Source organism: Antechinus flavipes, chromosome 6 (genome assembly GCF_016432865.1).
Source record: "Antechinus flavipes isolate AdamAnt ecotype Samford, QLD, Australia chromosome 6, AdamAnt_v2, whole genome shotgun sequence".
Lineage (NCBI taxonomy): Eukaryota > Metazoa > Chordata > Mammalia > Dasyuromorphia > Dasyuridae > Antechinus > Antechinus flavipes.
In genome coordinates this window covers 72785010-72808162 of record NC_067403.1, presented here as the reverse complement: position 1 = coordinate 72808162, position 23153 = coordinate 72785010, and the positions used below count along the sequence as shown (strand labels likewise).

Here is a 23153-nt window from a genome sequence, read left to right as displayed (position 1 = left end):
CACTCTCATTGCATCCTCTTATGGAGCAGAAGGCTGGTTCAGATACAGCTCTTAGCTTGGCTTTGGACTTTATTCAAACTTGCTAAATTGACATCCTTTTCTTATTGCAGTGTGGCTGAAAATGTCTATGATGATTAATTTAATTCTGCTCGGGAACTCCAGGACATGTCAATAGCAGGCTTTCTCCCTTCATTCCTATCTTTTCTTTCTTTCTTTTTTTTTCCCTTTCTTATATGAGCTTCTTGTTTGTTTGTTTTATCTCTTTTCTATCATCAAATTGGATGCCACACAAGTTTCTATCCATTTGGGGAACTGGGAGAAGCATTCAAGATTCAGGTGTAGCTTCATGGAACATAGTGGTTGATTTAAAGTTAAGAGCTCTCTTCCATCTACCTTGTGTTCCCTGGATACTTAGGTAAGCCTGCTAGCTTCTAAAGCCATTGCCAATTGTTTCCTGTCTGTATTACAAAGACTCCTTGGACTGACCTCTTGCATGGTGTTTCTACTTGAGAATGGTGGGTGCTGCTGCTGAATGACTTGTTAACTGGATGGGCTTAGCAGCCTTCCCTGATGCGTGGAGTGTGGGGTTAATGGCAGCCTGAGAGCTCCCCTTGTAGCCGATGGCTTCAGTTACTCGTGTGCACTGAACAAGGGGGCTAGGAACTTGCTGAGGTGACCCTGCCGTCGTGGGTATTTCAGTCAAAAATCTAAATTGCTGCTTTCTTGGCTGAATAAATCAGCCTCTGATTGCTTTGTGTCCAGTAGGCAGAATCAATAACTACGAGGTTTCTGTTCACATATTGGGGATGATTCTTTTGTTACCTGTCATAAGTTTATAACAATGAGTAGCAAGCCTTTTCGGCTTGCCATTGAGACCCATTATTTATGAGTTCCTAAGCTGCAGCTCATCTGTCTTTGTAAACTACAGGCCACTGGCAATTTTTGTTAGCAATGGCGAACTTTGCCTAATGGTAGATGGGGTTCTGGGGCTGGGAACTGGAGTGTTGGGAGGAAGGAGGGAGGGAGAATGGCATCCTTTGCTTGCACTGTGACTGTTGATTTTTAGTTTACTTTTCCTCTTTTCTCTTCTCTGTAGGCAGCAGCTATATTTAACTCAGCCTTTGGAAGTTTTTTGGTGAGTAATGCAATGTTTAAATCTTTCTCTGAAATGACTTTTTGGGAGTTGGTGAAGGTCAGTTATTTGGAAGACTTTGGTGAAAGCTGAAAACATTTTTCAGTTCTGTTAAATGTTCCTGCACCTTTCTATTCATCATGGCCTGAATAAAATTACTTACTAAATAAAGGCAATTGGTCTTCTGCAGTGTACTCTATATGCTTGAGTTTAATATGCCATTGAATGGGTTAAAGGGAATCAATTATAACACAACGTTTCTCTTTATAGAGGTACTGTCAATATATTGATTATTTAATGAGGTCTATTAGATTACTATTATTTTCTATCAAGGGGCTAAGGATTTTGAAGAGGAAACATGACCCAGCTGGTCAGAAAGGAGATGCTAATTTACCTGGTAACATGTCATTTATTTTGCATGTTTCATTGTCATTGGAGCTACCATCCTGGGTACTTCTGAGAAATCTAAGGGAAAGACCAGGAGGCAACTTAAACGTCAATAATTTGCAAAGATCAGAGAAATAATTTTTTTTTCTCTTTTAGGCATCAGTCTCTCAACAGAGAGAGAGAGAGACAGAGACAGAAAGACAGAGACACAGACAGACAGAGAGAGAGACAGAGAGAGAAATAGAGAGAGAGAGAGAGGGAGGGTCAGGCGGGGGAGGGGGGAGAAGGGAGAGAGGAAGAGAAAGAAGGGCAAGAGGGGGAGAAAGAAGGGAGAGAGGGGGGGAGAAAGTCTAGACTTCAACACAATAAGAATTAAATTTTTTTACAAAGAATAGAGAATTGTAGTCTGTTTCCTTTAGTGGTCCTTTTAAAACTGGAAGATTTGGCAAAGGTTTTAGTTTTTTAAAAATTGCAAAAGCTGCTTGAATTTTGGAGGGTTGTGAGTAGAATGTTTTGATTTAAATCCTTGAAGTTAGGTGAAATACATGAAGATAAATTAAAATACTTTTCAGGGAACATATTTCTCATTTAAGCAGTTAGATTATGCTGATTTATGCATAAACAAAAGCAAAATCAATGGTACATAAATTAGCTTGAGAATAGATAGGATTGTCCTAAATTCAAATTCATTTCATATCACCACCCATTGTATATCCAATGGTTGTATCCAGAAGTTGTATATCCAACCTCTTCACCAATATATTTGCTGCTATGATATTAGACTCAGACTGTTGATTAAGTAGTTTAAAATTAAAAATAGTATAATAGTTAAGAATTGTGCTAAGAATTTGTCAAAAATATGTACTTTTATAAATATATTTATATGACATATATTTGGTGCCTTTTAAAGTTAGGATATTTTGTACTGAATTGTACAGTTTTTTTGAATTATGAATATTGTACCATTTTTATCAGATTTTAAAGATTAATTAATAGATATTTAATTGGTCATAATTCCTGATTATTTTTAACTTCTGTAATTGCTTTGTTGAGGTAATTGTTTTTACTTGTTTACATTTTATTTTCTGCAGAGTGATTTTTAAAAGATTGCTTCTTGACCTACTGTATTATGCTAGTTCTCCAAGACTATAAATTACATTTGAGTCTTTGATTTCCATTGGTAGAAAAAGTTTTAATAGTTATCAAGTACAGCTAAGTATTCCTTGATCCTCTAGCTTGACTCCTTACCCTTAGAATCACAAAATTGCAGATCTGTGCTCAAAAAGAAAGGGAAACAAAAAAAAAAAAAAAGAAAGAAAAAAAAAAAAAAAGAAAAGAAAAGGTTAGCAAAAAGATAACTCTTGTATATTATTAGTCTGGGAGAGTAAAAAGGTTTTGGATCGTGACCATGCCTCTGTCACTTGCTAGTCATGTGATCTTATGACCTTGGTCAAAGTATTTTATCATGACCAAGTTAAGTTTCTGAGGATCATAATACCTGTAGCATGTATATAACCTTAAAACATCACATAAATATCAGTTATTCACACTTATAATGACGACAGGGTTTGACCTAATTGGAAGTCAGTTTGTCATAAATGAGGAGGTCATGTACATTTGCTAACCAAAACCTGATTCCCTCAGCTCCGTATTACTCTAAAAATGTGAAATTTTTTTTAGTCTTCATTGTGACTATGGGATGGAGACAATTGCTTATCTATTCCAAAGTTTTTTAAACTGTGGGTCACAACCACAAAACTGTGATTGATTATAATTAAACATTTGATTTATATGGCTGTTTTTTATACTGGTAAAAAGGGGTCACGAGTAGAAAAAGTTTCAGAAGCCCTGACCTGTGCGATTGAGACCTTCCTCCAGATGCACATAATAGGTGCTCAGTCAGAGTTGTGTGAAAATGGCTTAATCTGCATTCTGTATGAAGCCCCAGGATTGGGGAGGGTGGGAAGAAGAGGGCCTGGAGCTGGCTCCTGATGGGTAGGCGGCGTTGAGATCGGAGAGGTCTGACGGAGATGCTGAAAGCGAGGAGAAGGCAGTGACTAACAGAGCGGCTCTTGCTCGCTTGCCGCCTTCCGTTCCTTCCTAAAACATGGACTACCAAAGGTGGGCAGGAGTTTTTGGTAGGAGGGGGCTAAGAAGAGGGAGCGAAGTCTGAGCTGAAAGAGGCAGCTTCTTTCCCTCTGTAGGCCTCTACCTCCCCCTGCCGCCCCCTCCCTGACCAGGCTTGAGGTTCCTCCTCTCTGCCAGGCCCAAGTTACAGACGAGAACGGATGCTTTAATAGATTCTAACCCTATAATTTTCAAATGAGAGACATTTCTTCATGGACTTTGAAGGTTTGTTTTATAGATAGAAAACACCCAGATGTACTTAATGTCCCCTGGTTGTTTTTGTTCAGTCACTTAGTCACGTCCAACTCTGCATGGCCCTATTTCAGATTTTCTCCGCAAAGATAGTGGTTTGCCATTTCCTCCTCCAATGCGTTCCCATTTTACAGATGAGGAGATGAAGCAAATAGGAGTTACTTGCCTAGGATCACATGGCTAGTAAGTATCCGAGGCCAGGTTCCTTGCATCGAAGGCAGGTGCTCTGTCCGCTGCGTGTATTCTACTGCCTAACAGGCTGGCCTCAGAATCCGGAGGCCCTGGGTTCAAAGGCTGCCTGGGACAATACACTGGAGTATTCTGTCAAAGTCATTTACACGTCTCATGGTCGCCAGTCAGCTCTCTGAGGTAGTCCAGGTTAGGTATGAGTTACCAGTCTCTGCCAGTGGAGAGCCCCCCCCACGGAGAAAAGTGTGTTGCTCTCCTTCCCTTCCCACACCCTTTCTCTGCCCCACAAATTGTCTTAAGTGAAGGTTCAGAAGATTGAGCTAGTGGGGAATAGGGGAAAGACACCTGAACCAGAGGCAGGAAACCTTAGTTCTTGTGGCTTTCTGTGAGATCCTGGGCAAATTGCTTAACAGTTCAAATCAACAAACATTTACTAAGCACCTCCATGTGTCCTGGCCCTGAGAGTACCGAGATAAAAAGGAAACAGTCTTTGCCTTTACAGAGCTTACATTTTACCGGAGTGGGTGTGGACAGGAATACAGCACAGATAAAATAAGTAAATGGGATGTCATTTTTAGAGAAGAGTCTTAATTGTCTATTGTAAAATGAAAGGATTGAACTAGATGTTCTTTGAGGTCCCTCTTAATTTGAAAATGCTGTGTTCTAATATTCAGCATTCCATGTTTTAATAGTCTATGTTCAAATATTTGATAGATCAATATTTCATATTCTAACATACTGTATTCAAATAGAATACAATTCATTATTCCATGTTTTTACATGAAATAGCTTTGCTCTTCTATAGTCGAAGATTCCTTCTTGCTCTAAAATTCCAAATTTGAGCCTTTAATTGTTAAGAGTAAGCATTTTTCAGGTATTCATATATGGGCATCTAAAAGAAATTTAGAATTCCTCATTGCATTTTAAATTTTGAATGAAAATGTATTGATAAGATGGATTTCTTTTTAAGGGAAAACCAATCTCCAAAAATTCTTTCTGGTTTTCAGGTAGTTGGGGGCACTAGATAAAACATTGTCCATATTTATAGCGAGCTTCATAACATCCCAGGTCTAATTAAAACACAGTGTTTTAAAGAACTAATTGTTACAGAAAACTGTTTTTATGTAGCTGGGTTGATAATAACTAATGATAGATGAATTCAATTTACATAAATTTCAGACCAAGAGAATATTTTAGAATCATGCCATGGAGGATTGCTTTAAGTTAAGAAGTTAATGTCATTATCTCCTCCTCATTTAAAGAGTTCGCTTTACAATAATTGTAGAGCATAATAAGCGATTTGAGATTTCCCACTTGATGGGGTTTTAATAAAATCTGATAGCATTTTAGTAATTCTGGGTGGTTGTTGAGCAGGGTTTTTGCTATTATGAAATATCCTAATGAGGGAAGGGCTGTGCATAAGGCCAAGTTCAGCATACTTGCATGCTTTTTTGGACACATATGAAGCAAGGAGCATTTTTCAAACACAGGGAATGGTGATTCTCTGGGGAATTGGATCAGGGATTTCAGATGTCTTTGTTTAATTTCAAAAGGTTGTTTGAGAAGTATTAGTAATTTACCAAAGTTACATTTTAATTGTGTGATTTGGACACATTCTAGCTTTAAGTCTTGGAGGAAGAATTTTTCTGCTCAACCTCTCACCATCCACCCCCCCCAAAAAAAAAATTAATCTAAAAGGTAACATGCCATTGGGCATGTTAATTTGGTATGAGTCTTGTATTCTAATGAAATTCCACAATATTCTAGCAATTGGTAATGAGCTGGTGGAAGACCTGCTCACCGAGCCATCCAACGCTAAACATTTCCAGCCAAGGGAGTGATGAACCATGTTTGCTTCTGGACATTATCTTTCAAAAGTCGATCTTTGAAGATTATTATATTTGTTTGCATTGAGAGAGCTGGCCCCAAATCCTTGAAGGCCTGGGTCCAAGACCTGCCTGATGCTGGTTCAGAACCTCCGTTTTTTTTTTTTTTTCTTTTCTTTTCTTTTTTTTTTAATAACTTTTTTATTGACAGAAACCATGCCAGGGTAATTTTTTACAGCATTATCCCTTGCATTCACTTCGGTTCCGATTTTTCCCCTCCGTCTCTCCACCCCCTTCCCCAGATGGCAAGCAGTCCTTTACATGTTAAATAGAACCTCTGCGTTTTCAAGGCAACTCCCCAGGACTGGTGTAGAGAGGGTTTCTAGCCTGCACTGATTGTGAGGGGGAGAGTTGGCTCACCTGGGAGTTCCCTATACCCCCCAAATCACAGGTGCAGTCCCTGTCAGCTAGGGACTAGCCGCTAGGCGTGCATAGAGTGCTGGGCTTAGAGTCAGGAAGGCTGAGCCCACCTAAGTCACTTACCTGCTCTTGACTTGTGAAATGGAATTATAGCAGTGTCTACCTCTCAGGGTGGTGAGGATCAAATGAGATCATATTTGTAAAAAGTGCTTAGCTCAGTGCTTAGCACATTTCCCTTATCTTCTCCCCATCCCAGTTTCTGTTTCCAGATATTTTACATTTATTTTGAGAAGAGAATTTGGGGGAGGAGGGGAATTGCATTTTTTACAAGATACCTTTCATTATCACATTTTCCTCCTTTGATTAGTGGTTGTTGCTACTTCCAGAAGCTCATCTAAGAAGAATGTCAGGAAAGGGGAAAAAATTAAATTTAAAAATCTACTATCCATCTCTCACTCTTGTAACCTAGTTTAAGTACCTTAGTTGTCCTCTGGCCTTAGCTCTAGTTCTCACCAGTTTCAATTTTTAAATCTAAACAGAACAGATATTATATTGCTTGCCTTCTCTTTAGGTGAGGGAGAGATTGAAGGGACAGAAAGAATTTGGAGCTCAATTAAAAAAAAACAAAACCATTAAAAATAAATAAATAATAGTTATTTAAAAAGAAGAAGAAAACAAGCAACAAAAGAATCCACAATTTTCATATAGCTATCATTTCCCTACATTTACTCCCCTCTACTCTAAATCATACTCCTTCCCCTTCCTTCTTTGGAACAAAAAAATGCAGTGTAGAAATAAAAGCCACGTTGTTTGACAGTATGCCTCTGCACCTAAATTCTACACTTCTCTGCTGAGAGGATTCATCATCAGTCTTTTCACTTCTATCCAACATTGGTGGGGGGTTGTATGGGCTGTTAACTTCCCAACCCTTGCTCAAAAATCTACAAGATGAATGAATGTTGCAAAGGGTGTTTGTAGACTAGGGCCTGGATCCTTAAATACGTTTTCATTTCCTTAGAAGTGATTTTATTTGGTTTGTGTTTATTCAGTATTCCCTTTTCATTCACTGCATAAGATTATTCTGATAGTTTTTACTCTAATGCTAACTTGCCCAAATAATCTACTTTGTGTCCTAAGCTCTTTCAAATGTTTAGAAGTTGTCTTGCATCTTCTCTACAAGTAGAGAATGCTTTTAGTTCAGTTTTCTTCATTTAAAAAGAAGTTTGATCCTCATTTAAAAAATCATAGTCATTTCTGGAAATACTTTCCTCACCTTCATTCCTCAATCTCTCTCAATCTCTTTTCCTATAGCATCCAGTATAATATACAGTATTTTTCCTTTTTATCTGGGATTGGTGGGAGGGGGGAGTAAGTTTCCTTATGTGTTACTTGAGACCATTTGTTTTTCAGTTAGTTCTTTTAATTTTAATTGTGTGTTAATTCTACAAGTCTTTTATCATAAGAATAATTAATTCCTACAGGTTGCTCTGAATTTTTCTTTTAGTCTTTTATTACTGTACAAAACTATCCCATTGCATTTCTATATTACAGGATTTTTTAAAAGCCATTTTTCAATAAATGGGTACTCTGTTTCCATTTTTTTTCTACCACAAATAGTGTTGTTAACGATATTTTGGATATTATGGATAATATTGGACCTTTATTTTTGTTCTTGGCCTTCCTGAGTTATATTTCCAACTTGTTGAAGGCTATAAACAGTTCAGTCCCTTTTCCTTCATGATTTCACCTTGATTTCCCTGCCATTTGGCAAGAAAATGAATCAATTAACAGCAGCAGTCAGTGTTGGAGAGATTGTGGGAAGACAGGCACATTCATTTAGTGTTAGGAGAACTCTGAATATGTCCATCTTTCCAGGATGTTGTTATGTAATTATTAAAGGAAAGTGACTAAGCTCTTTTAAATCAGGAGAAGTGTGAAAAAGAATAACTAAATTCACGGAATAAGAAGTATAAGAGTTCAGTGAAGCCACTGTGGCTCAGTGTGAAGGGACCAGTTTTAAAATAACCATTAGGAAATTGACTTTAAGTGAAGTGAAAAGGGTTCTGGATGAAGAGTGAGGAAACTTAGATGGAAATCCCAGCTCATTCTCTTTCCAACTGTATGACCTGAGAAATCACTTTGGCCCTCTGAACTTCAATTTGATCATAGTAACATGTTTCCTATCTCACAAAATTTTTGTGACTAAAGCAGTTTGCCCATCTTTAAAATGCTAGAGAATTTAGGTAAATTTAGAGGGCTGACAAGATAACATTGTACAGTGTATTTGAAGTGGGATGCAAAAACTTAGCACTCACCACTGTGCTGTACAAACACTAAGCATTTAATAAGTCCTTAATAAGCTAGTTTCATAAGGTAAACTTAACAGGATAACAGAGCACCTCATTGGGTCACTCTACACTGTGTTTAAACCCAGATGTGAAAGCTTAGCACACAGTACAATGCTTTACATACAGCTGACACTTAATAAGTACTTCCTCTTGAAAAATATTGGTGGAACAGCTAGATGGATAGTAGATAAAATAGCAAGTCAGGAAGACTCATCTTTATGAATTCAAATTTGGCCTTAGGCATTTGCTGGCTATATGATCCTGGGCAAATCACTTAATGAGCTGGAGAAGAAAATCCACAGTATCTCTACTAAGAAAACACCAAATGGGGGTCACAAAGTTTCATACACAATTAAAATAACTTGAATAACAACAGAATCACAGCTGGAACACTAGCACCAAAGTAAAGAGGCAGATAATTTGTTGGACACCCATTAGAGAAGCAACTTAGCAGGATAGGTTTAATAACCCTAAACTTTTAAGTCTAGAAGATTTAGATGGGAATTTTCCCTCTGACAAGTACTTAGTAGCTTTGTAATCATGGAAAAAGTATTCAACCCCTCTAAGCCTTATTTTCCTCCTTTGTAAAATGGAGATAGTAAAGCACCAGCACATTTATTTTTGAGGATCGAATGATGAGGTTGGTAGGTAAAACACTATATAATGTGATTTGTTGTTGTTATGATTATTATTCTACTACTACGTGACAAATTCCCTTGGGAGAAACTAAGACATATAAGAAATGGTCTCTGTTCTCAATCTCAACTAGATTATAATCTGGTTGATAAAGGGTGACATTAATATGTAGTAAGTTAGATGAGGATAAAAGCTTGAAATAACCACTCAAGACAACAGCATCCTGGGATTTCAGTCCATAAATTTGAATGGGAAAATTACATTTTTATTTTTGTTAAGTTCTAACAGAAATTTACAATTTCCCTAACTTATTTATAAACATTTATAGACATGAAGTGGTTCATAGACTTTACCTGATTTCCAAAGGGGGTCCAGGACACAAAAAAGGCTAAAAATCTCTGCTCTAGGTGATTTCTTAATCTAGTCCTCTAAGGATGGGGCAGGGGAGGGAGGGAGGAGAAAACAAACAAACAAACAAACTTTGGGAGGGAGGCTTTCTGAATGGGAGAGTGTGGGACAAAAGAAATCTCCATGATACAACAGGAACTCTCTCCTCAGTCAACCTATGTATAGCTTGTGCTTGCCTTTCCTAGGCAGAAAGTCTTTGTGCCTTTGTGTTTACACATCAAGCAATATTTTTAGCACAGAAATATTGTGGTAATTGCTTTGTAGATTTGTTTCTCCTACAAGGTTTTATCTAAAATAGTCATCCTAAATATAAAATGGCCTTTGTTGCTCAATAAAAATGTATAGAATCTGTACCTATTGCATTTTAACAGCATAATGCCTTATATTACTTGACAGGACTTCTGCAGCAAGTAAATGCATTAGTCACAGTGTCCATTTTTCTTGCAAATTTGTGACATAGATTTAATTATGGGAATGACCAGCAACTTACAAATCTAATTTTAGGAGAGGCTCAGCCAACTTTTTTTTTTTTTATTTTAATAATGATGGATTTTTAAAAAAGCAATGATTTCATTACTATTTAAAGAAATCCAGTGGTTTGGAACTAGCCAATTGACTGAAGTTATTTTATTACCCTTTAACAAATGCCACATGCCTTTATCTTTTTTTTAAATTAATTTTTAAAATGTCATTCCCCAAACTGTGAAAATTTTTGTCTGTGTACATCTCTTTGACTAAAACAAACAAATAAACAAACAAGTTAATAAATATCTCAAAGAAGACCTGGCTTTCTTCAAAGTATTCCTCCTACCTGAAGATTTTTCTGATCCTTTCCTAGTAGTTAATATTCTTTCTCTCTCAAAATTACTTGTGCTTTAAAAAAATTTTTTTACATTTACTTTGTTATTTTCTTGTGTGCACATACTATATTCTCTAAACACACACCCAATCCAAAGGACTATAAGCTCCTTGAGGGCAGGGATTTTTGTATCCCCAGCATGTACTTAGCTTCCTTATACATAGCAACTGATGAACAAATATTTGTGGAATTAAACTGAATAGAATGAATAAATATGAAGTATTTTGGTAATACTTATAATAAAGGCCATTATATCAGTTCAGGTCCTGTCTCTGATAAGAACTATCTTTTATGACTTTCCCCCCACCCTTGGCAAGTCATTTAATCTCTTTTTCTAGGCAGTCTGCCAGGATTTTAAATTAAAGAGAACTGTATTAGTAGAGGGAATTTCCATTACCTAGGAATTCCATCTCCCCATGAAATCAGGGCTCTAGTCCCTCTGCTAATTCTTATTAATAAGTTCTCTAGAACTCGTGACCACTTTCATTGGTAGAAATTTAGATTTAGTTTCGTGAAGTTGAGTCTTAAACTTCTAAAATAATGACTTCTTGACGACATTGAACCTAATAGAAACTCCATCACTGTTATTTGATTAATATGCTTATAACCTTCCTCATTTCATGCTTTTATTGTATTAGCACAATTTTCCCATGGATGGGTTACAAAGTTTTCCCTTTTTCCTTATAAATGTGAAACACCCGTTCTTGAAGTTGTGACTGCTTGGTTCTAGTGTCTGTGTTTGCTTCTTAGGATTTGTCCCAGTCACGATCCACATTTGGAAGCCCCTGTAACTTCAGAAAAGATCTGGTAGATGGAGAAGCAAAGAGTTGAAGCACTGTGCCTCCTACAAGATGGAGACTCCTCCAGGTGCTGAGGACTAGGATAGACATGCATTTCTAAATCTTGACCTTGAACCCCCAGGTTCTTTCCACAGTGTCTGCTCCTCCTTTGCATTTTACAATGAAGCCGAGTCTGCAAGTTTAAAATCCATCCCTGGTCTCGGGCCTTTGAGGAATCATTGATGTCTTCAAAGAAACTTTGCTCTTGTGCTTTGGAGGAAAGTCGGGATGCCGCTTGTTCCGTTGACGGTAATAAATGGTTGACAGTCACAAGCGCCTTATTTGGCTCTGCCTTGCATGGTTCTTTCAGTCTGGTTCCTGCTCCCTTTTGTTCTCAGGGAATCAAATGCATCCATTTAAAGCCTGAAACTTCAATCAGCAGAAGGACCTGTCATCCTGAATGCAAAAAAGAACACACATCTCTTTTCTTTTTTATTGTGCTAGCTCCAAGGAAGAAGTGCAATGCTCTTTTAGGCAGGCTTCTTGAAGTACCGGCTTGTGATCAGAAGTCAGGCGTGCTTTGTAGGCGCCTCCCTCGATGGAAGAGCAGTGTACATAATGTCAAATTTAAAAGTAAACATATTAGATTGTCTAAGAGGCTCTTACAAAAACAACAATAAAACAAAATGACTCTCAGAGTCTAGCAGTACAAATGATAGAAATCGCAGCCGTGGGGAGAACCATGTGGCAGACAGAGTTCACCTGATTCCGTTGTCCCTGGATAAAGGTGCAGTATCTTGGCTTCTCCCCATTCTGAGGGTTTTGCTGGATGTCCAGCTTTGTATTCTTGCACCTCCAGACATATGGCTGCTCCCTGAAAATAATTGAATCAGTATTCATGACTGTTAAAAAATTGTGTCTCTATCTTAGGATATTACACGTGACATTAATAGAATTACTTAAAATAAAATTCTGTTTGTTTGAAGTGTAAAATGGTGCCGAGCATAGAAGAATGATTGAGCAATTATGAAAGACTAACTTTGATCTTTAGTAATCTAATTTGCAAATATTAAGTGCAAATAGCAAATATTAAGGGTGGAGGGGAAGTTGATATCCCAGGAATAATGGAATAAAAAGAACAAGTTGTATGAAATCAATTTGATGGCTCTTTTAGGTTGGAATTACAAAATTAGTAGGTGAAAGTATGACTGTTTCATGGGTTTTCAGCTTTAAATTATCTTTTAAAAATAGAGTGTAATTATATGGCAAACATATTTGCCTCTCAGATTTGCTAAAGCAATTCTTCTCTAACTCTTCCATGCTCCCATCACAGATTATTTTCTGTTATACTAATTTATAGACATAGTCTTTAGACTCACCATAGATAGAAGAACTTCATTAAATACTGGAAGAGGCCATTTGTATCCCCAGGACCCTGCACAGGATCCTGCACATAGTAGGGGCTCAGTAAATGTTCATTGAATTGATTGGCTCTCAGTAACCAATCATCCCCTAGTGATGCCTTACTGGGATGAAACTTCTTCTTAGTTCACCAAGTTGACCCACAGCTTTTTTGGGGTGATCAATGCCATTTCTTGGAGATTTGATTAGCAATTTTGGTGTCCAGCGAAAGCTTTACAAGTCTGCCCAAGATAAATGGTGTCAAGTTTCTTTCAGATCAATTTGTAATGACAAATTCAGTCTGGAATGTGGTAAGATATACAGCTCTATTTAGAAGCACCAGAGGTACAGGGATATTGTGGGGCTAATTCTAGAGAGAGAGGAACAAAAAGGAAATATACCATTTGGTAGGGTTTTTAAACATTTTAACTGATTATTTTTATTAAAGAGGCAATTAACTTAGATGTCTTATGTGTTGCTGCTGGAATGTGTTGAATATAAGCACCCTTTAAATTTCAGTGTCCTGGGACAAAGCCCCTTTAGCCCCGCTGTAGAACTGCCTCTGCCAGGTCTATGTGAAGCTTCTCCATGTGTCCCAATTTATTTGCTAGTACTCATTTGCCACATTTGCATTAGTCTTTTTTCTAGAGCTATTCAATTACTATAACTGTTTTTGCAATGATTTTGGTGATCCTTTCGCCAAGTAGGAACATTTCATCACTGTGATCCTTTGCAGTTTTAATTCATCTAGGGCCATCTCCTGTTGTCCTGATCTCTACTGGCCACTGGTCCCCAATAGCTCTGGAGGGAAAGTGAGACAGGTGACCGTGCCCAGCCTTCCTCACTGAAGTCCAAGTCACTTCCCTGTCACAGCATCTCTTCCCTAACGTCAGGGTCCTCTGTGAGCATGAAGGACAAACATCGATTCTGTTCCATAGGAGAATGCTTGATCCATCGATATAGATTTATTGGTCTATTGTTGCTCTGGCTTCATCTTAGTGTTTCTTGCAGCCGTTGTTTTCTGAAATATTTGAACTCAGAGTACTGTGTTAAAGCCCTTATCAATTCAAGCTTGATCATTTCTCCTTTTTGCTTAATCTCCAGCCTACCAGAGTTGTGCATTTCCTTGCTGCTTCCCAAGAGGCACTTACTAAACAATGGACACTGGGGAGAGGGGGACAGAGGAGGGGGCAAGGAAAGAATATGGAGCTGGGAATATTGGTCTTCTTCAAACCTCCCTTTAGGAACCTCATGGAGCACTTTTAAAACTTTTTTTCTTTTTCTTTTTTTTTAAGATTTTTTTTTTTTTTTTTTGGCAACAAAGCTAATATGGAAATATCATGGGTATCATGTTTCTTACCTTCTCCATAGGTGGGGGAGCAGGCGAAGGGAAAGAGGTAATTTTGAACTGAAAATTAAAATGAAAGAGCTCAGAGGCTCAGCCATCTCTTCCCTTCCCTATAGCTACGTAATTCGGTTCTAACTCCATCTTCGTTATGCCCAGACTTTTTCCTCTCCCCACCAAACCCTTTTCTGCTTCCTTTTGTGGTTTGCCTCCCCCTCCCCATTAGATTGTAAGCAGTTTGGGGACAGGGGCTGAATTCTTAATTAGTGACGCACACACTAGGCACCTATTACGTGTTCTACTGTATTGTAGTGTAGATATGGTTTCTAGTCCCAGGTCTGCCATTCACTTTCCATATGAACTTGGGCAAATTATTTGTACTCTCAGACCTTGGGGTTTTAAGGTTTTGTTTTTAATCTCTTCTAATGTGTGGTTTATAGCAGTAAATATTGGACTTAAAGCCAGAGAATTGGATTTAGCTTTGGTATTTAACAACTAATTTACGACTTTGGACAGGTTGCTTCCTTTGGACCTCAGTCTTCTCAGCTGTAAAATTGAACTAAAAGTCTTTAATCTGCTTCCTTCCCATCTCAATGCTGTCATCAGAGTGGGTTGGCTGAGATAATCTCTAAAATCCTTTTCAGCTGTAACATTCCATTCCATTTTAAACATTGATCACATTTTGAATTATTTTTCCAAACTGTCACCACCTGAGCTTTCCTTTATGATGCTGTAATGACTTGTGCTTGTAATAATTCTATCCTGAATATTTACCATAAACCTTTATGTCTCACCCATCTATGTTTGTCCAAAAGTCATGCTGTTTGTCCAAAGTCTTGAGAAATGTTTATTGCTTTATTTAGGTAATACTAATTGGGATGATGGGGTCGAATGCGTTGACTTTTTTTCTTTGTGTCTTTACATCATCCTTATCATCTTTACATCCATCCCAGATTGAACCCTCCCTTGTGAAAGTGAAATACAGTTAAAGCAAAAATGTGCAATGTAGAAATTTTTACTTACAGTGTATATAATATTCTGTCCTGGTTGGCCCCTAGCTCTGTTGTGAGAGAGAAGGACTCAGGTTTCCATTATCTCATCTCCAGGATTTTCATTGATTTTTCCATTATTCAGAGTTTACCTTCCTTCCAGGGAGCTTTTAATTTATTTTGTTGATTCTATATGTTCTCTCTATTTTGTTTTATTTTATCAGTTCATATAAGTCTCACCAAATATCTTGGAATTCACCACAATCATCACTTTTTACTGCACAGTAATATTTGATCCCTTTCATAAGGTATCCTGAATTCACTCTGGGGTCATTTGTAGATTTTTCTCCTTACTAGAACCCTGCAAGGTATATAAATAGCCTGATTTTAGAGCTCATGGGTCCTAAATTTTTTTTGATTCCAAATTCCTATCATTAAAGATTCTTAAGAATGTATCCACAAAGAAAAGATGAGTTAAAATATTTTAAACAATTTTTGTTTAGTTTTTTTTTAATGGTACAAAAATCTGTTTCTTTCACCAAAATATTATTAATGGTAATTTGGTGAAAGCAATGTTATTGAATATGCTTCCATTGAAAAATTTACACTTAGAGATGCAGCAATTTTAGGGCCTGGAACTCAATTCAATTTATTTGTCAATTTAATGGCTGTCATAATAGGAAAATATGCTTAGATTCAGGTGGAAAAGATATATCATGACTGGATTTATGAGATTATATTTGTTTGTTTTTTTAATCCCATCCACCAGTTATGCAAAGTTTTTTGTTAAAATTGGGCTAGTAAAAGTTTCCATTTTCCCTCATAATAATGAGTTGTTTTGCAAGCTAATTAAAAGTCATTGCATTTTAATATTTTTAACAAATGAGTTCCAAACTCATTGAAATTTTTCATTTGGAAGATTAACTGCACACCCAAATAAGCACATAGAGGTTTTAATCACAACAAAGTTAAAAATATGAATTATTTTACAAATTATCAATGAAAAATTTTTTTTCATTGAGGGTAATTTGCACTAATAAGATGGTAGCTATGGTGTGTGTGTGTGTGTGTGTGAATGTGTGTAAATCACGACCATTCTATTACTTTCAATAAATAGGCTTAATTTAAGTCCAAGATAGATTTTTATATTTGATGTCTATTCCCTCTTATATGTGTAATGCTATATTATTTCTTTGGTTAAGATTTTTCAAGGATGAACTATGTTGAGATTTATGTGAAGATTCAGAAAATTCCCAGTCCTTAGACTTACTAAATTGGCCATTTTCAATATATTATGTCTTCAATTTAAGGAACCCTTGGCATGAGAAGAGATTTCCCTGAAGCACTGGAGTCCACAAGCTTTATATAAGGAAAGTTTAGGATTGGAGATTTAGAGTTTAAAGAACTTTAGGGTTGGTTGAGTTCAAGATACAGATGTGGAAACTGAGGCTTGGAGTGTTTAAGTGACTTGTCTGAAGTTGACCAAACAGCTTGTGTTCGACTCATATTTGCACCCAGGGCTTTTCCAAATTTAGAACTCTTTCTGCTAAGCCCTGTTCCCCAGTGTATCCTCCAGCAGAAGTGGGGCTTGAAATTAAGTTTTCCTGTCTCCACGCTGGGCATTCTTCTTGCTACACAAGCTGCCTTAATACAGTGATGTTATTATTTGGAAGTCAAACTAGAAATTTATGTTATCCTCTCCCTGCCTAGATTGGAATGAAGATGCCCTGGTATTTTTATCCAGGCAGCAAATTTATGCTTATAAAATCAGTTGGTTAAAGCTTCTTTGCCTTAAGAAAACAAAAATGCCTCTTTGTGTCCTCCTTTAGCTTAGTGGAGAGTGGTGTTCTCTAGAATTTTTGAAAGGCCCTGGAACACAGCCAACATGTTTTCTAAAGGAAGGGTGACATAGTGGAGCCATTTACATAATCTTGACTTCTCATAGTGTTAAATTCCTCTCCTTTCCAGGCATTTTACTATTTCGATAAATTAATATTCTTTGAGAAATGCTGACAGTGCCAGAGAAGCCAGACTCAGTCATATACATTCAAGTGATGTTCCCTGGGAAAGAATTCACAATTACCAGTGATTTGGGCCATTTCCAGATGCCCTTATTGTGCTTTTTAAAGATTGTGAATCTTGTTTTATGTAGAACAACTTCCTCACTCGGATTATTGTCCTTTCTCCTCTGGGACGTCCATCCACACTTGTCTCGTTTTTATCTTTGTTTCCATGCCTAATGAGTGCTTCATAAGTATTTGTTGAATATTATTTAGTTTGATATAACTGAGCTTGCTTTAAAAAAACAAAAAATGAAATTCAAATCCAATCCTTTCTGATCTAATTGTCACCTCATTTTCTTGTTAGGTACCGGTGCTCAGCGCTCCTATTTACACTATAGTTTGATCAACAAATATGTCCTGGGGGCCATTCCCATCAAACTTGGGGTGTAGAATTCACACTTGCATTACTTTCAGACCCTGGGCAAGTCACTTACTCCTTTTTGCCTCTGTTTCCTCATCTGTAAAATTGAGAGAGAAGGAAATGGCCAACCACTCTCGTATCTTTGCCAAGGAAAACCCAAATGAGATCACGAAGAGGCAGACATGACTGAAGAACAAACGGGGAAAGGACAAATCTAGACACTTGTTTCAAACAAAAAAAAAGATGTGTATCAAAAATGTATCGCTCCTGGGGACATCCTAGAAGAGTGGAAGACGGGGACTTGTCCTTCTAGCACTGTTAATATAGAACTTACAAATCGATTGTATGGGTAGAACTGTGGAAGGAATTGTTTTGGGAGGGGGGTTGTACGTGCGCACACATTACTAGACTGGACAAGTTATTTGACTTGTTTTTCCCTTGCCAATTCTAGAAGAAGAAGGGTCTGCATCCCTGTCCTGCCGGGCGGAGTTGGGGGGAGGTTGCTTTTGGTCGGAAGTGTTGGATTGGAGCTCAGACACCATTTGAGATGGCCGTGGGATGTTCGAGGGTAGGGATCTAGAAGGCGATGGGGAGGGAGGACGGGGTGGGGTGAGAGGGCAGAGCAGGGTATTTCCATGGGATCTTTGGGACATAACGTTGTTGATCACCCCCTGGCTAATCTGAACTTTCTCCAGAGAGAGATTGCACACCAGAGACCGGCCGAGGCTCCGCTGATTTCTCCGTGGCTGGCACCAGGCTTTCCTTGCCTCCATCCACTGCCCAAATCAACTCCTCTCTTTAATGTATTTGAGTTCATGGTACTCTCCAACGTTCATCACCTTCTCTATTCTTATTACTTTCTGTTTATGAAGTGCTTAGAAGTTCTGCTGGGAGAGTCTGAGTAAACATTTCAACAGAAAAGGAGATACCTTGCATTTTTATTCTACACTGATTGAGGTCAAATAGCTTTTGCAATTTTTCATAGTAAAAGTATTAACATGACATGGTAGGCTAAGTTCCCTCCATCAAAGGAGCTCACTAATACCTATAACTTCTAAGGTGAAATCAATACCCAGGTTTTTCTTTTTGTTTTTCTTTTTCTTCCGAGCCCTTAATTTCTAGCTGGTTCCTGTGATTTTCACTTTTGAAAACAGTGTGGGCCCTTGCTTTTAGGCGAAGTCATGGTTCCTATTACTCTTTTTGATGCATGAGCATAATCACATTAATGCTAATTGGAGATATGTGTATTCATCGAGAGTAAAAATTGGGCTCATTTTTATGTTGGATTTCAGCCTGCAGCAAGTCTTACTCAGAATCATAAACCCTAAAAATCAGAGGTTTCTATAGAAAATAGAAATGCTCAGACTGAGGATATCCATTTCATAAAAGAGCGGTAGTGGTTGTTGAGGAGAACCACCTGTTCATAACATCGGACGGCAAATGCTTAGTTGATAACTTATAAGTTCGATGACTTCTCCTCGAGCTGCAGCTCAGGATGCCCGTCAGCCAGTGGCGAATCTCTACGACACTGCTGGAGAGCAGGCTTCCATGTCGGCCGGGCCTGACTTATGCAGGGCAGCCCCCAGCCCTTATCCTTCTCACAGCCCATCATCCTCATCTGTTCAGATGATGCCTGTTTAGAAATCAGCTGTCCCCAGGGTGCAGAGAGAGAGGAGCTGGGCTACCAGGATGCCCGCCGCAACCCTTTCACCTTGCTGTCAAGGAGACAAATGTTTGTCCTTAGGGGAACACCAGAGGTTAAATCTCCAGTTTTTGTCTCACTTATTCTCTTCCCGCATTGGCCTCCCAAGCCCACAGCCAAATGTACAATAAGGGGCAGTGGCTGGAAATTAAGCTTCTGCTTCTAGAAATTGCTTCTGGATGTCTTTAGGATTATCTTCTGGAAGAATGTTTTGTAGAGATGTCACCAGTACAAGGAATGATCTTCAGATTGTCACATATTCTGAGAAAATTCAGCATGATTCCCAGTGCTGCTGCTTCTTAGTTATCTTCAGAAGTTTTTCTTTTCTTTTTTAAACTAATTTAATTTTCAAGGTAGAGTAATGGGAATCTTTCCAGCCCATGTAAGAGTTTTCAGCCAGTATATTTTGTATGTCGGTACACATATACATGCACAGCATGGTAGTCCAAAATCTTCTGTTCTTGGGCCCAGCCTTTCTCGGGATTGGCTGTCTCTTTTCTTTCCTGGAAGAAAAAAAAAAAAGAGTCTCTTATTTTCCAGAATTCCCATCTCTGAACATTTCCATTTCCCTGTGTAATTTTGGTATCCAAAGCCGTCTAATCTATGATATTAGTAATGAGATACTCATTGGATGCACCTGCTAGAGACTCAGTCACTGCCCTCAGAAACCCTGGCCTTCCGAGGAATTGTTTTTTGTTGGATGACCCAAATATTTCCTTACAAAACAGGAGCAAGGAAAACCTGGCCTAAACTGGCACTCTCTCAGGTGGGCAGTCTCTGGATTTTTCTTCCTCTTCCTTTATCCTGCCACAATCTGACCATCATCCCACTGGACGACCAAGACTCCCTTCTAGTCACATAATTATAGGGTGTGCCCTGTTCTCCCTAGAAATCTGGTTGTATTCTTAATCTTTTGATCAAGAGATGCTTTTTCCTGTCTTACTCTGCTCACCCACCCCCTCACTTTTGAGTCTCTCAAGTTAAAACATCATACTTTCTTATACATGAAATAAAATATGTCAAACAAGGGCTCATTACTTTTCTGCATTTACTTATCAGTTTATTTCTTGTTGGGAAACCTCTGTATCCTCAAAGGGAGCTTCTGTGGACTGGGATACCCAAAAACATGCCAAATAAAACTATAAAAGGAACTTTTAGGAGAATCCCTCTAGGTAACAAAATTTTCAATATAGACGAGTCTTTATTCCTTTAGGTTTCACATTAGATAAACAAATTCACTATTTTGAAATAAAAATATTTCAAATATAAGCACATTTTACTTTGTCAAGAATGTAATCATTTAACTTTTTTGTCATCAACCGTTTAATATTTTCTTGATGACTCAGGGTTATCGTCATGAATATTAACTTTTGTACTATAAAGTCATTTTCTGAGGCTTGGTTGAGTTCTTTATATAAGCCTTTTAGAATCCTTCTCTTTTTTCAGGAGCCCAATTCAGGGAATATCTTAGATTTTACCAATTCAGAATTTATGGTACTTCAACTTGAGTTTCATTATACTGCTTCTGTAGAGAGAATTTTCCAGTAAGCAAATTAATAATGTAAACAAGAGTATGGTGGACATACTTAAACTACTTGTGGAGATAAACTCTTTTCAATGAGTGTAACTCATTAACTATTTATGGGCAAATTGTGTTGCTAATTACAAATGAGTTTTATCTGTTCATTAAAACTGACCCTGAAGGAGCTCTATATGGAAACACTTTATTAGCAGATAGTTCAAGTTACTGAAAGTAATAAAAATACATTTCTTTTAATTATGAATTAAGACAGGCCTATTATTGTTCTTTTTCCAATTCAAGCTATTGTACCTATGCTGTGGGGTAGATAGAGAGGTGAAAGTGGATCCTGTGTTCCAGGAAGATCCAAGTTTAAATCCTGTCTTGGTAACACTAACTGCATGATCACAATCTAGTGTTATAACTTCTCTGCTTCTCAGACAACAGTAAGACCAGTAAATTATTAATAGATTTATATGTGTTTAATGTCCATTTTCTTTGAATTTATTTTGCATCAAATTTTTTTCCTCTGAACATCTTTTGATATCATTATAATATTATTACTACTTTTGGGGTTGGGGAAGGCAAACAATTCACTAGTTTTCCTGCACTTGTCTTTACCTGGTTTGGTAAATGTAAATAAAGGTCCCCTGAATGTAATTAAGGTCCTTTGATTTTATTACAAACCGTCGTGTGAATTCCATACTGGTGGGATGGCAAGGCTGTGAACATACTGCTTTCTTTTTCCTACCCCTTGTGTAAAACCCCCATCTTGTCCTGTTTGATTTGCAGATTGAGGTTCAGGTTCCATTGCTAGAGGTCTATTGCCACTTGTCCTTTGTGTCCCAATGAGACATTGGTTACCTCTCTTTCCAAAATGACTTCCTCTAGAATACTTTCTGGTGTGAGGCCCAAAGGAAATGGGCATACCATACTGTGTGGCAGTAATGTCATTGGGAAATAATGGGAACACAAATGCAGTCCTTGCCTTTAAGAAGCTTACATACCCATGGAGAAGAACACATGCAAGTAAATGGGTACATTCAATATGCATTTTTTAAAAATGTGTTTAGTTCCAAATTTTTCCTCCAACCCTTTTTCTGATTGAGAAGGCCAGGAATATATCAGTCATATGTGTAAAATCATATAAAACATTTACATGTTAGCCATGTCGTAAAAGAAGAAGAAAGTGAAAATATTATACTTCACTTTGCACTGAGACTTTTATCAGTTCTCTCTGGAAATGTATATCATTTTTCATCATTGGTTCTTTGGGATTGTCTTGGAGCATTGTACTGATCAGAGTAGCTAAATCTTTCACAGTTGATTATTTTTCCAATTATCTTGTTACTATATACGTTATTCTCCTGGTTCTATTCATTTTGCATCAGTTCATATAGGTTTTCCCAGGTTTTTCTGAAACCACTACAGTAGTATTCCATTACAATCATGTACTCCAACTCATTCAGCCATTCCTGATTTGAGGATCAACCTTTCAGCATTCAATTATTTTACAGCCACCAAAAAAAAAGCGTCCACAGATATTTGTGTACATATCAATCCTTTTTCTTTGCTCTCTTTGGAATACAAATCTAGTAATGGCACTGCTGGGTCAAAGGGTATGGGCAATTTTTAAGCCCTTTGGGCACAGCCACAGCACCTAAGCTACCCCAGCTACCATAAACTCTAAGGGGGAGATTTTAAGAGGGAAAGTATTCCAGACATAAGGAAGGGTCAGTGCACAGGACTGAAGAGAAGAATTAGAAGAAAAAAATAGACTGATATTGTTGGATTGTGCATGGACAAGAAATTTGGAAAGGCAGAAGGTATTGTAAAGAACCTTAAGTGATGCATAATCATAGTTGATCGTAGAATAACAGAGATTCCCTGCACTTGGTTGAACAGGAGTGAAAAGTGGTGGGAATAGAGATGGTTGTGGTAGCTGTGTGAAGGACTGTGGGAGAAGAAAAAATCTTGAGGCACAGAAACTAAAAAGAGCAGTAAATAGCTGTCCAGGGGAAAGTTGATGAGGGTGTCAACTAAAAAGGGTGGTGGCTGTTTGAGAGGAATAAAGGCCATACTTGAATCTGTTTGTTTTCCTTCACTACTGAAGAGGATCAGAATGACATCACTTTGTTGGGTCCAACCGTGGCTGGTCTGACCAGTACCAGCCGGGAAGGCTCTCCCACAGTCTGCCTCTCCTGGATGGGGGCGGTGATACTCTCTGGTGCGTTTGATAACAACATCCCACTACTCTGAAGGGGAGGCATGAACATAACTATTTGGGGACCAGGATGGAAATGGGACCAGTGAAAATAGGTTATAGCTATCTCACAAGTCCAGTATTTTGAGTGCTTTTCCCTCTTTTGGGGGGCTTGTACTTGTGATTTAGAACCCTGTTTCTGATTAC

The 23153-nt window shown here is 37.9% G+C and overlaps 1 protein-coding gene across 6 annotated transcripts in view; it reads left to right on the top strand.

The window, feature by feature from the left end:
- The window catches only part of SLC10A7 (solute carrier family 10 member 7), a 263521-nt gene that overhangs the window by 82937 nt on the left and 157431 nt on the right, over nucleotides 1-23153 (top strand). For 5 of the 6 annotated variants that reach the window (XM_051965832.1, XM_051965837.1, XM_051965836.1 and 2 more), the window contains exon 5: nucleotides 1097-1135. In XM_051965832.1, coding sequence (XP_051821792.1) covers nucleotides 1097-1135 — 39 coding nt within the window. Of the gene's footprint in view, nucleotides 1-1096; nucleotides 1136-11334; nucleotides 12060-23153 lie in introns of those variants that run through there. The other variant, XM_051965838.1, reaches the window with a different exon arrangement.